Consider the following 14,788-nt stretch of genomic DNA (forward strand, 5'->3'; position numbering starts at 1 on the left):
TTCATTCTCTGGACAGTCTATCAGAGTGAGCCTGTGTTTCCCCTCTACCATGGATCTCCATGGTCTTGACTCCTAATCCTCATGCTGGTGTGCCAGGACAGCTAGTTCACCTGAGACAATCTGAAGTGTGTCTACTTATGTGAGTGGAGAAAAGATTGCAGTAACATTTCAGATGAGATTGTAGACAGGAAGTATTTAATTGCAATGTGAATGCTAGTTGGTTTTTTTTTTCTCTTTAAGACATGAATCCCCTCTAGGTCAGGAAGGCTTGAACTCCTCTGCTTCCCAATGACAAGTGTTACAGGCATACACAACCATTCCCTGATACATTAGAAGAATTCTGTTAGAGAGTATTTTTAGTATTAAATAATATTTTACACTGCCTTAGGTTTTCTATTGCTATGAAGACACACTCTAATAGCCTCATGTTCATAAATTCCATGTCAATTTAACAGAATCAAAAAGAAATAAGGATTCCAAAGATTTACACAATTAACTATAGTCTAGTTCTCAACAATGGCCTAACCACAGCCTTTTATATCAGTGTTTCTAAACCAGAGGTCGGCAACTGCCTTGGCAAACCTCTGTATTCAATAATATTTACATTGAGATTAAAATACAAATGACAGTTATGAAGTAGCAAAAAAGGTAATATGAGGGTTGGGGGTCACCACACCATGAGGAACTGTATTAAAGGGTTCCAGCATGAGGAAGGTTGAGAAGCACTGCTTTGGATAATCCACTGAGTCACATATGCCAGCAGCACTGGGAAGGCTGTTAATAAGAGATCAGAAAACAAAACAGGTGATCACTAGGGAATCACTCAAGCTGTTCCAAGACTCCCAAAAGGAAATCCTCCCCTCCAGGCAAATCATAGGCTGCAGAATGCTGGAAGTTGACATCTCGAAGCAGCATTCCCAGCCCTGAGCCCAGAGCCTCCAACCAGGACTGAATTGTGACCAGCCAGGACTGAACTCAGAGTCACATCACTGCAAGTGACATGAACAGAGGTTCTTGCAAACTTCACAGAACTGTACAGCAGCCAGTCTAGACTCTCTTCATTTACAGGTAGTGGATCTCAATCCAGATAGCTGAATAAAGAACCTGCCTAAGGAACAACTAAAAATGAGGTGTTCCTCCAAAAACATAAAATTTTTTAAAAGTCCTTTCATCAGCAACTGATCCCTGACCTAGCTGACTACAACAAAGATAATATCTAAGCTCCCAAGATAACATTAGTGATTTTGAGTACAAGAATTCATCACAATGAACGTAAAAGCTTCCAAAGTTTTCTATGGAAAATATGTGGCCATATTAATGACTGACCTATTCACAGTTTGTATGTAAAGGACTTGGTCAAAAAACATAGTACATTGAAATAATATTTATTAACCTAGCATCCATTCAGTGTGCAAGATTCTCCTCTGGATGTGAATGCAACCAATAATGAAGAATTCAATGATGTTTGATGTTCTTGGTGTGGACAACCTTGAGGAAGTACCACCTGTGCCCATTTGGTGACTTATCAATGAGAAAAAATTACAATTAACCCACTTGGTGGGCAAATTCCTTTTATTCTGAGCATTTTGGAGCCAGTGGCATAGATTTCTGAGTGCTAGGCCAGCCTGGTAAACATAGCCACTTCCAGATCATCCAGGCTACATAGTGAGATGCTACTTCAAAAGAAAACTCATATGAAGGGCCCTTGTTGCTCTTGCAGAGGACCAGAATTGATTTCCTAGCACTTGAGTCTGGCAGGCCACATGTTCCTTAACTCCAGATCCAGGGTTTCTGACTGCCTCTTCTGGAATCTATGAGTACCTGCCCCTTGAATACACACAGAGACACACAAAATTCATACAAATAAAACTGAGTCTTAAAATTGTTTCTAGGAAAATACACATGTGCAACTGCATTTTTAGCATTTCAAATATATAAAAAATAAAGAAAACAGAAGACACAAAATCCTATGATCTGTGGTGGGGAAGATGGGGAAGATGCAAATAAAGATTCCCAGAAATGTGAAATGTCCAAAACTGTCTTCTTGGGTGGCATTTACCATTTCAGAAAATTGTCCTTTCTCTTTTCATTCAGCTTACATTCAGATAGTAATCAATATCTACATTGAATTAAAAATCTCAAAATGTCCAGTTCCTACCATAATAGATATGGATTGCTATAATCCACACAAGCACAGTCACCACAGAAGGCTACACAAAGACTAAGCGTGTACAGAGTTTCTAACATTGAAATGTTAGACCATTGTTGACTTACAGGCCTCTGGGCTAGGACTCCAGGATGTTGTAACTTGGACCAGAAGGACACACTAGTGCTTAGAAAATGATGCCAGAATACAAAGCTGTAGAACTGGTGCAAGTTGGGGAATTAGTACCCTAGAAATCCCCCAAACCCAGGAATTGATCTCTCCAACACCCACCCCATCAGATCTACATCACTGCCTTTGGGAAATCTAAGAGAAGCCAATCAACATCAGCCACATCAGTTTATAAAGTGAAGACATACTAGTCCTGATTGAGACTCCACTCATCAGAGAGGATGAGGAACCCTGGATGCTGCACACTCCTCCTCCTCTTGGTGGCCATGGACCTGAACCAGTATTGTGCAGGTGGGTGAGGGACTGGAGGGAATTGGCCTTTTGGGGAGCTGGAAACAACACCGGAAATCCTCATCTCTGCATCTTCTCCCTTGCCTAACCAGACCCTCACTGATCCCCTAGCTGGATCACCCCTGATCCTCTGCTGCAACTCAGGTCCATAGACACACACCACCACCCCTGCTCTGTTCCCTACCAACCTGCTCTGGGTCCACGCTGAAGAGTCAGGGTTTCAATGTGCATCACCCACAGGCTCACACTGGCTGCAGACTTTCAACATTGCATTTTTGGAGCCTGGCATGATTAATTCCCGGTTCATCCACATCAGCTATGTAGACTCTATACAGTATCAGGGATTTGACAGCAAAGAACCAATGGCTACTTTAAAACCTCGGGCTGCATGGATGGAGCAGGAACTACCTAAATATTGGAACGTGGAGACAACAAAAGTTCTGCTCTTGTCACAGATAGAAAGACGAATTCTTTACTTCATGATCGAAAAATATGAACACAGAATGGACGGTGAGTCACCTCAGCTCTGAGGTCATGACAAATCAATGTCCTCGTGGTCTGACCCCAATAAGTTCCACTCTAGGTCCCCAAGTCAGAGATGCATCCATAGTCGAAGGGACCCCTGGAGGTCTTTGACCAGAAAGAACCACAGATTGTGATCTAGTTAAGGGTTAAGTTGGGGACAAAATCCTGGGGGCTTGGGAGGGAGGTAAGAAGCCTCACAGTGACCAGGGGCTGAATGGGGGTGGGGCAGATTATCACACCCTGCAGGAAGTATATGGCTGCAATGTGGCTAATGATGGGCGCTTCCTTCATGGTCACTTCCGGCTCACCTACTATGGCTATGATTACTTAACCCTGAATGAGGACCTGAGCTCCTGGACTGCAGAGGGCAAGGGAGCTGAATACATGAAGAGCAGGTGGGAGAATATGAGTGAGGCAAAAAGGTGGAAGACTTACCTGCAAGGGGAGTGTGTACAAAGGCTTCTTAGATACCTGGACCTTGGAAAGGAGACTTTGCTGCGCTCTGGTAAGAGAGGCCCTTGACAACCCCTTCTGCTTTCTGAGATTGGAGCTCCTGCCTCCCTGAGGCCTCCTCCTCAGCAGGGAGCAGCTGGAATGCTTACACTGTCTTGCATCAAAGGGGAAAGAGAGCTCCTCTGTTTCCTGACTCAACATGAGAGAGGGACTCTCCAGAGGATTCAGCCTTCTCCCAGGACAGCTCAGTGTGTCCATTAACAGCAGTTGCCTTCCATCTCAGGCCTGATCACTGTCCATGCACAATGACATTGAATGTCTGACTCCAGGGTTGCTGAGTCCCTAGACCCCTTCCCCAGTCAGAACCAGAAGTCTATTTGTCTAGCAGGAGACCCAGAGTTACCTGCTCTGAGTTGGCTCATGGTTATTGTAAAATATTCCAAACAGATCCTGAGTTTAGGCTTCTGCGTTGACTCTGCTCCCTCCCTCATCCACGTTTCCCACCCTTTCCAAGAATGATCCCATGAGCACTGCTCAGGCCCCCAGAGGAGTGCAAAATACCTGAATTTTCCAATTGTTCTCCTCAGATGCCCCCCAAACACATGGGACCCACCATGTAAGACCTGAAGGGAATGTCACCCTGAGGTGTTGGGCCCTGAGATTCTACCCAGCTGATATCACCATGACCTGGAAGAGGGATAGGAACAACCACACCCAGGACATGGAGCTGCCAGACACCAGGCCTGCAGGGGATGGAACCTTCCAGAAGTGGGCAGCTGTGGTGGTTCCTTCTGGAGAAGAGCTAAGATACACATGTCATGTGCACCATGAAGGGTTACCTGAGCCTCTCACTCTGAAATGGGGTAAGGAGTGGGTGTGAGTACACACTCTGCTGTTGGGAAAACTATGAGCTCTTTGAAAAACCAGAGCAGAATCAGGGTTGATAGCTAGGGTCAGACTCCTCACTCTTCCTTCCTTTTTCTCCTCAGAGCCTCCACAAACCATCCCCATAATAGCAATTCTCATCGGCCTGGTTCTTGGAACTTTGGTGGTGGGATCTGTGGTCATTTTTCTGGTGTGGAAGAAATAAAGGTAAGAAAGGGATTGGGGTCTGAGTCCTTGTCTTCCTAGAGATCTCAAGGCTAAGGTATAAAAGTACCCTGCCTCATTAGTAGAAAGATGCATCCACTCAGGCTCTGGAGCTTGTGTGCTGACATTAACTCTATCATAAAGCATAAAGGAAATATAGAAAGATCCACTGTCCTCTTGATGGAGGTGATGGAGACCTGATTCTGATTCCCCACAAACAGAGAGATGTCACAGAGAAGGTCCCTGCTGACAACAGACTTAAGGCCACTAAGACAACAGAAGACCACTAAGTCGTCTTTACATACCATCTTCTATTGTGTTTTCTCCTGATCTATGGAGGTGCAGTCACGATTCAAGAAACTTACCGGGGGTTTGAACAGGAGATTCTTCTACTCCCACAACTTTATTGCTTCCACAGTCTCTCACTGGCTGCCCTCTTCCCACATTAGGGAAATAGACATCTATCATTTGTCTGCCAGGTAGGGGAGCAGGGTGGGGGGAGGGTATAGGGGACTTTCAGGATAGCATTTGAAATGTAAATGAAGAAAATATCTAATAAAAATTTGAAAAAAAAATGGCCTGCCAGTAATTAAGTAAGAGTAGGTTTCTGAGCCCCTTGCAATAGGAAAGACAGGTACTCATTGTGGGTGCTTACACATTTTCCCTCTGGGCCCTATGGCTGTGGGCCCTTAACAGGTCTGATGCTGTACCGCCATAGACATGGACAGTGCCCAGAGATTGGATGCATCTCTCCTAGTAGGATAGGAAATACTTGAAGAACATGTTGCTGAGCTGGGGCCACTTGCTAGAATGGAGTTATGGTTGGTATGGATGCCTATTTGGTATCATGTTTTAATAATCACCAATCAGCATTTGTTCTTCATTATTTCCTTCTATTGTGTGAGATACAATCTTCGGTGACTTCAAAAGCTCCTGACTTTTCTTTCAATGGCTGACACCTATGCCCAGGTCTCTGTCTCCTGTCAGGAGAGGCAGGTCTGGTAGACCGACATCAGAAACGGACCTTCAGTTTCCAATGAGCTGTAAATTTATTTTTCCAAGTTTAACATGAGGATTTTGTTAATTTCTTATTGTTTGACTTCTTCCTATGGTGTATTTAATGAGTAAACCCAATGAAAGCAAGACGAATACCACAGCAACCCTGTCTTGAGAAGTTGAAATCCATTCACTGGGTCTTCTCTATCTTTTTCTGAATGCCATTTTTTCTCTTCAACCTCATATTTAAATCTGTTCCTTTCTCTTCCCAATAAACTTGAACTTTGATTCATTCTTGTTGTCTTTAAATTTTCTTCTTCCCAAGGGAAGAAACTCATCTCCACTTAAGTAGAGGTTTCTTGTAAATGACAGTTTTATTTCCCCAGATGATGATATAAGATGAAAGCTGAACCTTAGCTGTGAGAATATGTGACTTGGAATGAGACCAGAGCATGTCCTTTTCTGTTCTTATGCCTGAAAGCTTCCAGCCTCCATACAACCTAATCTTCCAAGCTGACTTATTCAATCCCGCTTTTCTCAGCTTCTGACTGAGTTGCTTTGTTGGCCTCATACTAACTTTGGCAATCGGTTCTAAATCCCCTGGCTCCTTCTCATTCTCTGGCTACTTCTGTCTTCACCTGTGCCTTGCATGTTCTCTCTGTAATCTAACTTTGTAAAACTGTCATAGTAAAACTTCAATACACACACCACATACCACACCACACTTTTCCCTCTTGCTGCTGTTCTCATGAGAGTTGAGCATATCCTATTTCTGACTTGTTCTCTCAAATCTTTCTCTATTTCATCATTCTGTCTGGCCCTCATATAGATGTCACTTTCAAACATGGTTGCTTACTTCTAAAACTAATCTTTCCTTCATTGGAATGTGGGTTACAGACAGCTGTGGACTGTCATGGAGACATTAGAAACCAAACACAAGTTCTCTGGAATAACAACCAGTGCTCTTACCAAATAACAAGTACCCTCTAATTGTGTGTGTGTGTGTGTGTGTGTGTGTGTGTGTGTGTGTGTGTGTGTTTATGTGTGTGCTTTTATTGTGTATATGTCTCCTTCTGTGTATGTGACTATGTAAGACAGAGAGAGAGAGAGAGAGAGAGAGGAAAGAGAGAGAGAGAGAGAGGTGTGAGATGAGTGTTTGTGTACAGAAATACAGTGCCCTTGGATGGTAGAAGAAGGCAGTGGAGCCCCAGGAGATGGCATTTCAGACAGTTGTAAACTGCCTTATTAAGCATGCTGAGAACCAAACTCAGATTCCTAGGATATGCTCTTAACCAGCGAACCATCTTTCTGACTCTTTGAGTCAGAACTACACTACATAGTGTTCTAACACTTCCAATAGGAGTGAGAGACACAGGTATTGTATAAGAGAAAGATTAGCTTCAGGGAACTAGGAGTCACTACAGCTTTCTTTCTCACACAGACCAAATATTAGGTATAGAATCCTGGGAGTAGTGTTTGGACATTAATTTCTTTAACTAGATCCATGTCATCCTGGTCCTTTCACAAGTCCTGTGCAGTCCCAGCACAGTGCCCAATAAATCACTAATTCTCAATCAGTTCATGGAAAAAATGCCTATACATGCTTAGGGTTTATGTAGGTCTCCATAATAAATATGTTCATGTGTATTGTATCAATTTATACTGACTGCCTTAGGAAGTGCAAGTCTTAAGATATATACTTCATTAAAGACGATATCAAATAACCATAATCTGAGGAAAAAAGTGGGACTCAGTGACCCAGGGCCATCAAGTTAGTTATTCATAGCTGTCAAAATTACATCAGAAATTAACTGAAACTCAAGGGACTAGGTAACCTTGGAAGGTGTGTGTTTGCTTGTTTGTTTCCTCTTGTTGTTCTTGTCGTTCTTGTTGTTGTTGTTGTTCTCCTCCTCCTCCTCCTCCTCCTCCTCCTTCCTCACTAAATCTTGAGGTAGAAAGACTCACTGCTAATTTAACTTTTTACTGATTCATTCTGAACTTCACATCATGCACCGCAATCCCATTCCTCTCCTGTCCCTCCATACCCACCCTCTTTCCTTGCAAACTCTCGCTCCCAGAAGAAAAAGGGGGAAAGAGGCTCATTGTGGAAACTGTAGTGTATCTCAATGTATCTCACAGTATATTTGTCCACACTTCTTTATTTGCAAATATTCATTGGAATGAGTCATTAGTCTGGGTCAAAACCACAGGCTTCTACCACACTATCAATCCTGGATCATCACCAGGACTCCTGTTGGATACCTTGTGATTGACCTGTGTCAAGAAGATCCTGCAGCTTGAGATCTGTTGGTCAACCCCTTCATGTGCTTCATAGATGGGATACATGTTGGGGTGAGCCAACTCAAAGCCCTGGACCTTGGACTGGGTCTTATCTGAGTTGGTGTTTAACCTGCCAGATATTCTGCACCATCACCATTAGGTCAGGCTCTCCATCACTGCCCCCAACTAGCTCACCCAGGGCTATACCCAGCAAGAGACAGAGTTAGCTCTCCTGCTCTCATGCCTTTGGAGCAGGTTTACCTGCACCCATGCCAGCAGGGCTCTATTGTATTGCCCAGGCAAGGTTGACAGCCTAGTTTGCCAAGAATTGCAGCTAGTGAGGAACAGAGCCAGCTTCATGACCTTGGGACCAGCTCTCCTGACCTGCCACAGGTGGCAAGAGATAAAGGGAGGTCCTCTTTCCCTCAACCACAGCACTGCATGGCAGATGTGTGGCAGAGCCAGCTTTCCCATGCTCACATACTTGGGACATGCTCACCCACAATCCCTGCAGACAAACTACTAGTAACCTGTGCTTCCTGGGGGAGGTATGTGGCCTGATCTCCTGACTACTGCAACTGCTGAGGTTCAGGGCCATCTTTCCTGCTCTCAGGCATTTAGGCCAACTCTATTAGGATGCCCCAGTCAACATGGCCAGATCCACAGGGCCCTCAGACAACAACATGGCCCCAGGTGGCAGCCCAAACCAGGGAGATGATGCAATTCTACTTCAATCGAAATATATCTAAGAAATAAAATGGGATAAGTGGCCTGTCTTTAAAAAAAAAAAAAACAGCTATTCTAGTGGTATGAAGATAAGACAGTCACTGTGTAAGGGTTATAAAGGTGTCAGGTGGGGGCTGGAGAGCTGACTCAGCTGAACAGCACTGGCTGATCCTCCAGAGAACTGTGGTCTAATTCCCAGCACCTACCTTGTACCACACAGCCTCGTAGGAATCTCTGAACAAAGCACACCAACACCACAGCGCAAGAGAGGCATAGGCACCTGTGAATTTAAAAACCAGGATAGCTCCTAAAAAGGCCTATTTCTGGTTTGCATTCTCATTCTGTACTCTAAGACCACAAGGTGGGGCTGACAAGCAATTTTACAATTTGTGAGCCAGCAGGATATTAAGGACAATAAGGCATTGTTTCAGCTATTTCTCCATGTCATTCTGTTCCAGGTGGCAAGTGAGGTTAATCTTAGAACTGAGTATCACTCAGTGCTTTACATAAACTATTAAATAATTCATTGTATCAGTCAGTATCTTAGTTTACCCCAACAGTCTGGAACTCCAGTTCCAGGATGTCTGTTGCCATCTTCTGGTCTCCTGTGGTACTGCATGCATGTGGTACACTGACAAACATGCAGGCAAAATATCCATACATGCAAAGTAAAATCAAAATTTTAAAAGGTGTCAGGCACTTACTGAGGGTTTATCAGGCTTATACTGGGGTCCACAGAAGACAGGTATTTAATTCATCTTATGAACTATAGGATGAGAGAAAGAGTTGTGGTACAGAAATCATATAGTTTAAAGCAGAGACAACAGGGGAGAGGAGGGCTGGGATGTAGCTCAATTAGTATAGTGCTTTGTCCAACACACAAAAATACCTGGATTTCATCTCCAGAAAGCATAAGACAGATATGCTATCAGGATCCATGGAACTTGTCTCATTTAACCATAACAAACCATTGGAGGTGGGGAGATGCCTCAGGGAACAAGAGCACTTGCTGTTCTTCCAGATTTGTCATGACAACCAGGGAATTCCCAAAGAATCCTATGCCATCCTAGACCCTAATGTTCAGATCTACAACTAATCTTTAATAATGCATGAATGAAAAATGTACCTTAGGAGATTAAGAGTGAATTTTGAGCTAATTTATCCTGACGCTGGAAATTAGAGATCAGAAAAATAGTTGCATTCAGAAAAATTAGTTATGTTTCTTGTTGGTACAACAAAATATATGACAAGAACAGCCTAAGATAACAGGCTTATTTTGGCTCACAGTTGGAAAGAACAGTCTGCCATGGGAGGGGAAACAAGATGATATGGTGTAGGCTTAAATTTTTCTAACCCTAACTTTTAATAATGTTTCTTAAGTGTTTTAACCTCCTTTCTTCCCATTATCCACCAGAGGGAGTGGGAAAGAAAGGTTATTAGGATTCAGGCAAAGTGATCCTGTTTAGAAATTGTTATTTAGAGCAAATCCCACCTACATTGTCAGATAAGCAGTTCAGTTCACAAGTCAGCAACAGCAGCTTGCAAATATATGCAACTACTTCAACAATCTACCAGCAGCCCAGTTTGGTAGAGTCTGGAAACAAAACAGGAATCAGCAGTGGTGGCACAATCTTGCAGGAACAGCCAGGACTCAGCCAAATTGACACGAGTCAGCAGGAGAGATTAGGACAACCAGGAACACTAGAAGTTCTCACCTGTACCTTTCTTAACAAATTGAAAATCAAGAAGTCTTGCAAAGCTAGTTTTACAGGCAAGCCCCTCTCATCATCCATTGAGTCCCATTTATACTCCCCCACCCCAGCCATCAAGTGTCTTGCCTTGGCACATGAGTCTGTCTTAGCAAATCTTCACTCTAGTCTTTATAAGCTGACATCACTCTGCCAATCAGCTGGAGTCCAAGGATATAAGAAGAAGCTGCCAGCACACCACCAGGAGGTTGTGGTGTGTTTCTCTCTATAGACTCCTGATAGACGAAAGGAGCTCCACAACACATGTAAGATGAATCAATACATGCATGGAATGAGTGAAGAATCCTCCATCATTTCACATGTTTGCTCTAGCAAAACTCCCTTTCACCTGTGTCTGCTTCAGAAAAAAATGTTCCTTCACATGTCTGCTTTAGCAAACCATATTTTTCCTAATATCTGCGTCAGGAAAGCATTCATTCATGTTTACCCCACCAAAGCAGCATCTGCCAACACAATGACTTTCCAAAGAATCCCTAAGTTTCCACTTCAGTATAGCATCTCTGTGACAGCAGCATGGGAGGCTGCTGGCTCTGGTCTCAACCAATCAGGACACTCAGCACCAGGAATGCAGAGCTCACCTGGCTTTTTCTTTTCCCCCCTTATATTTAGTCTAGGGCTACAGTCTAAGATTATAGTGTCACCTTCCTTTAGTTAAACCTTTCTGTAAATGCGTTTGAAGGCATGCCCAAAGGTTTGTCTCATAGATGACCCTAAATCCATTCACCATGACAAAAAGATTAATCATTACAGTTAGTCTATGAAAAACAAGAGGGGATGTGATTTTAATTTTTTTTCCTTGCTAAGGACCCCAATGGAGGACTTCTAATATAGTAGAGTCCAACCAAAACCTATTCACAGAAGGCCACTCCTGAGTGAAACCCCTGGAGGGCATCTGAGGAAGCTGCTTGTACTGGCTATTTTTGTGTCAACTTGACACAGCTGGTGTTATCAGAGAAAAAGGAGCTTCAGTTGAGGAAATGCCTCCATGAGATCCAACTGTAAGGCATTTTCTCAATTAGTGATCAAGGGGGAAAGGCCCCTTGTGGGCGGGACCATCCCTAGGCTGGTAGTCTTGGGTTCTATAAGAGAGTAGGCTGAGCAAGCCAGGGGAGGCAAGCCAGTAAAGAACATCTCTCCATAGCCTCTGCATCAGCTCCTGCTCCCTGACCTGTTTGAGTTCCAGTCCTGTCTTCCTTTGGTGATGAACAGCAGCATGGAAGTGTAAGCCGAATAAACCCTTTCCTCCCCAACTTGCTTCTTGGTCATGATGTTTGTGCAGGAATAGAAACCCTGACTAAGACACTGCTGTTTGTTGGAGTTACTGTGTGCTGCAGACACTGGGTGCAGCAGCTGCTTCTGGTGCTATGGGAACAGATGCTGGAGGCTCATTTTGCAGGCACCTGGCAAGAAGCCTACAAGACACAGAAAGCCCATGCTTTCCCTTCATGCTGCTCTACTGCCATCTACTGTCCAATTTTCAGGGTCAGCTGGCAATGAACAGATCACTAAGGGCTCAGGATCATTTTTGTAGCTGAGATGCAGCATACTTTCTCCCACAATGAGAGCAATACCTGAACCTTGTAGCAAACAAAAATCAGAGGGAGATCACCAACCTAACAATATGGCATTGCTACACTGCAATGCTCATGAAGCTCTTTGGCTTGTTTTTTGGGTTTTTTTTTGGGGGGGGGGGGTGGGGGGTTGTTTTGTTTTGTTTTGTTTTTTTGCTTTGTAGTCAGTATATTAAAGAGACTTTAATAATTTTCAAAGATTGTTTAAATTCTGATACCTAGACTTAGGCTGACATGAACATATGGTGACATTAAATGTACGATTGTGACAATTCTTCACACTCTGCTGCCATACAAAGGTTAAATTATGATTACTTTGGGGCCTAAGTGAAATGGCTTAAAAGAGCAACCAGCATGCATCAGGAACACCTATGCATGCAAATTACTTTTCACTTTGTGGGAGTTAATAAATCAGGGTCCTTTAATGCTGAGGTGATTTAGAAGAACCCACCTCTCTCTAGATGTAGAGCAGATGTTGAACATGGGTAAGGCTGTGCTAAACTCTGGAATAGCTATTAATATTAATTAGTTCTAGACACTTACATTGTGAGCAGTCTTTCACACACTACTATTCCTGGAATAATCAAGACACTGTGAGTGGGGAAATCTGACTACCTATTCAGCAGAGATTGGACTCTCCTTTGCTGTTGGAGGCACCTGGAATAAAGCCATTAATCTACTAGATGTGATAAAAGTTTAACAAAAAAAAAAGGGCAACTTAGACACTCCTGCATGTAAGGAAATATTATCAAACAGAGAAGGGGTGGGAAGAATGGAAGAGACAGGGAGTTTGCTGTGATAGAGCATCTCTTAGGAATATCAGTAGCTGTATCCATAAAATCCCACCAACATGTCTGCCCAAACTTCGGCTGAATGAGACAATGCCAATATTCATGACAAAGTGACCAAAGAAAAGTCCAGGAGGCCTCAGGCATCCACAAAGAACAACAGGCACCTAAGGAAATCTTGGAGTGGGAGGGATAGTCTTCCACAGAGGAAAGCATCAAATGGTTATCCAATACCACATGGGCAGGTTGAAAACATATATACGAATACTGTTATATAGGCTGAGCAGGTAATATATAGGAGTGGAGGGGTGGTATGTGGAGCATGTGCACGCGTGCTCTCTCTCTCTCACACACACACAAACACACGTGGAGCAGGCACATAATAACAGTAATTTTAAAAAAGAAGTCATCCATTTGGAAGTGAATAGGAGAGTTTTATGGGGTAGAGAAGAAGGAAAGGAGAAATATAGTCAATTATAATCTCAAAGTAAAAAAACTAAAAATGTTTAAAAAGCAACTTAGAGTATAATGAGAATTATTGCAGGTTACAATTCCAGGTCTCCCTCCATCATTGCAAGGAAGTCAAGGAAGGATCTTCAAATGACTAGTAAATCAAGAAGAGAGATTCCAGCCTGGGAAAAAGAGAGGCTAACTACAGATCTTCACCTCTATTTCAGCTACCCAAAATCCAATTTCCCAGGCTCATTCCCTGTTCCACAGTCAACCATCTGCTGTGACTCCCCTTTTGGTCTACCCCTTTCTCCAGTGGACCACACAGATCTTCTAGTCCAAATTTCTTTCTCTCCCACTCATGGCTTATCCCAGTCCCCAAAGCCAACAGGCATTCCTTAGGAATCTACAGGTCACTTGCTCCAAGAAAGCAGGTAAGCTAATTTTAGATCTACACATCTTCTCCATTATTCCAAGTCTGACGCTTCATTCTCATTTCCACCTCTGTTGCAGATCTTCTTCTCTGTGGCCTCTCCTCACTTTCCTCATCTATTACCAGGGGATAAGCAGATCCCAATGAAACACCCTACTTTCCTCCCTTCTGTGGAGGAAAGTAGTGAAACTAACAGAAGTTATTAAACAAATGGGCTTAACAGATATCTACAAAACATTTTATCCTAAAACAAAAGGCTATACCTTCTTCACAGCACCTCACGGGACCTTCTCCAAAATTGACCATATAATTGGTCACAAAACAGGCCTCAAGAGATACAAAAATATTGATATTGTCCCATGCATTCTATCAGACCACCTAAGGCTGATCTTCAATAACAACATAAATAATGGAAAGTCAACATTCACATGGAAACTAAACAACACACTTCTCAATGATACCTTGGTCAAGGAAGGAATAAAGAAAGAAATTAAAGACTTTTAGAGTTTAATGAAAATGAAGCCACAACATACCCAAACCTATGGGACACAATGAAAGCATTTCTAAGAGGAAAACTCATAGCTCTGAGTGCCTCCAAAAAGAAACTAGAGAGAGCACACACTAGCAGCTTGACAACACATCTAAAAGCTCTAGAAAAAAATGGAAGAAAATTTACCCAAAAGGAGTAGACGGCAGGAAATAATCAAACTCAGGGGTGAAATCAACCAAGTGGAAACAAGAAGAACTATTCAAAGAATTAACCAAATGCGGAGTTGGTTCTTTGAGAAAATCAACAAGATAGATAAACCCTTAGCTAGACTCACTAGAGGGCACAGGGACAACATCCTAATTAAAAAATCAGAAATGAAAAGGGAGACATAACAACAGATCCTGAAGAAATCCAAAACACCATCAGATCCTTCTACAAAAGGCTATAATCAACAAAACTGGAAAACCTGGACGAAATGGACAAATTTCTAGACAGATACCAGGTACCAAAGTTAAATCAGGATCAAGTTAACGATCTAAACAGTCCCATGTCCCCTAAAGAAATATAAGCAGTCATTAATAGTCTCCCAGCC

At 43.0% G+C, this 14,788-nt stretch overlaps 1 protein-coding gene and 1 long non-coding RNA gene across 2 annotated transcripts; one reads left to right on the forward strand and one right to left on the reverse strand.

Moving 5' to 3' along the window:
- Positions 1-1,155: 1,155 nt before the first annotated feature.
- Positions 1,156-4,112, reverse strand: LOC147000423 (uncharacterized). Its single transcript, XR_015045966.1, has 3 exons — positions 3,587-4,112; positions 2,815-3,034; positions 1,156-1,827 (listed from the first exon to the last, which is right to left on the reverse strand). It is a non-coding gene; the product is annotated as an uncharacterized LOC147000423 (long non-coding RNA).
- LOC110287664 (class I histocompatibility antigen, Gogo-A*0201 alpha chain-like) lies at positions 2,503-5,976 on the forward strand. Its single transcript, XM_085833181.1, has 7 exons — positions 2,503-2,626; positions 2,867-3,136; positions 3,381-3,656; positions 4,192-4,467; positions 4,594-4,696; positions 4,915-5,172; positions 5,280-5,976. The coding sequence occupies exons 1-5, from the start codon at positions 2,557-2,559 to the stop codon at positions 4,692-4,694; spliced, it is 993 nt and encodes a 330-aa protein (XP_085689307.1). The 5' UTR covers positions 2,503-2,556; the 3' UTR covers positions 4,695-4,696; positions 4,915-5,172; positions 5,280-5,976.
- Positions 5,977-14,788: the final 8,812 nt, after the last annotated feature.

The sequence above is a fragment of the Mus caroli genome, unplaced genomic scaffold, assembly GCF_978045245.1.
Source record: "Mus caroli unplaced genomic scaffold, Mus_caroli_1 scaffold_18, whole genome shotgun sequence".
NCBI classification, from domain to species: Eukaryota; Metazoa; Chordata; class Mammalia; order Rodentia; family Muridae; genus Mus; species Mus caroli.

Coding starts and splice junctions, on each gene's coding strand:
- LOC110287664 (XM_085833181.1), top strand. CDS start 2,557: ATGAGGAACCCTGGATGCTGCACACTCCTCCTCCTCTTGGTGGCCATG. Junction 3,137..3,380: donor ATATGAACACAGAATGGACG/GTGAGTCACCTC, acceptor GGGGTGGGGCAG/ATTATCACACCCTGCAGGAA. Junction 3,657..4,191: donor GGAGACTTTGCTGCGCTCTG/GTAAGAGAGGCC, acceptor TGTTCTCCTCAG/ATGCCCCCCAAACACATGGG.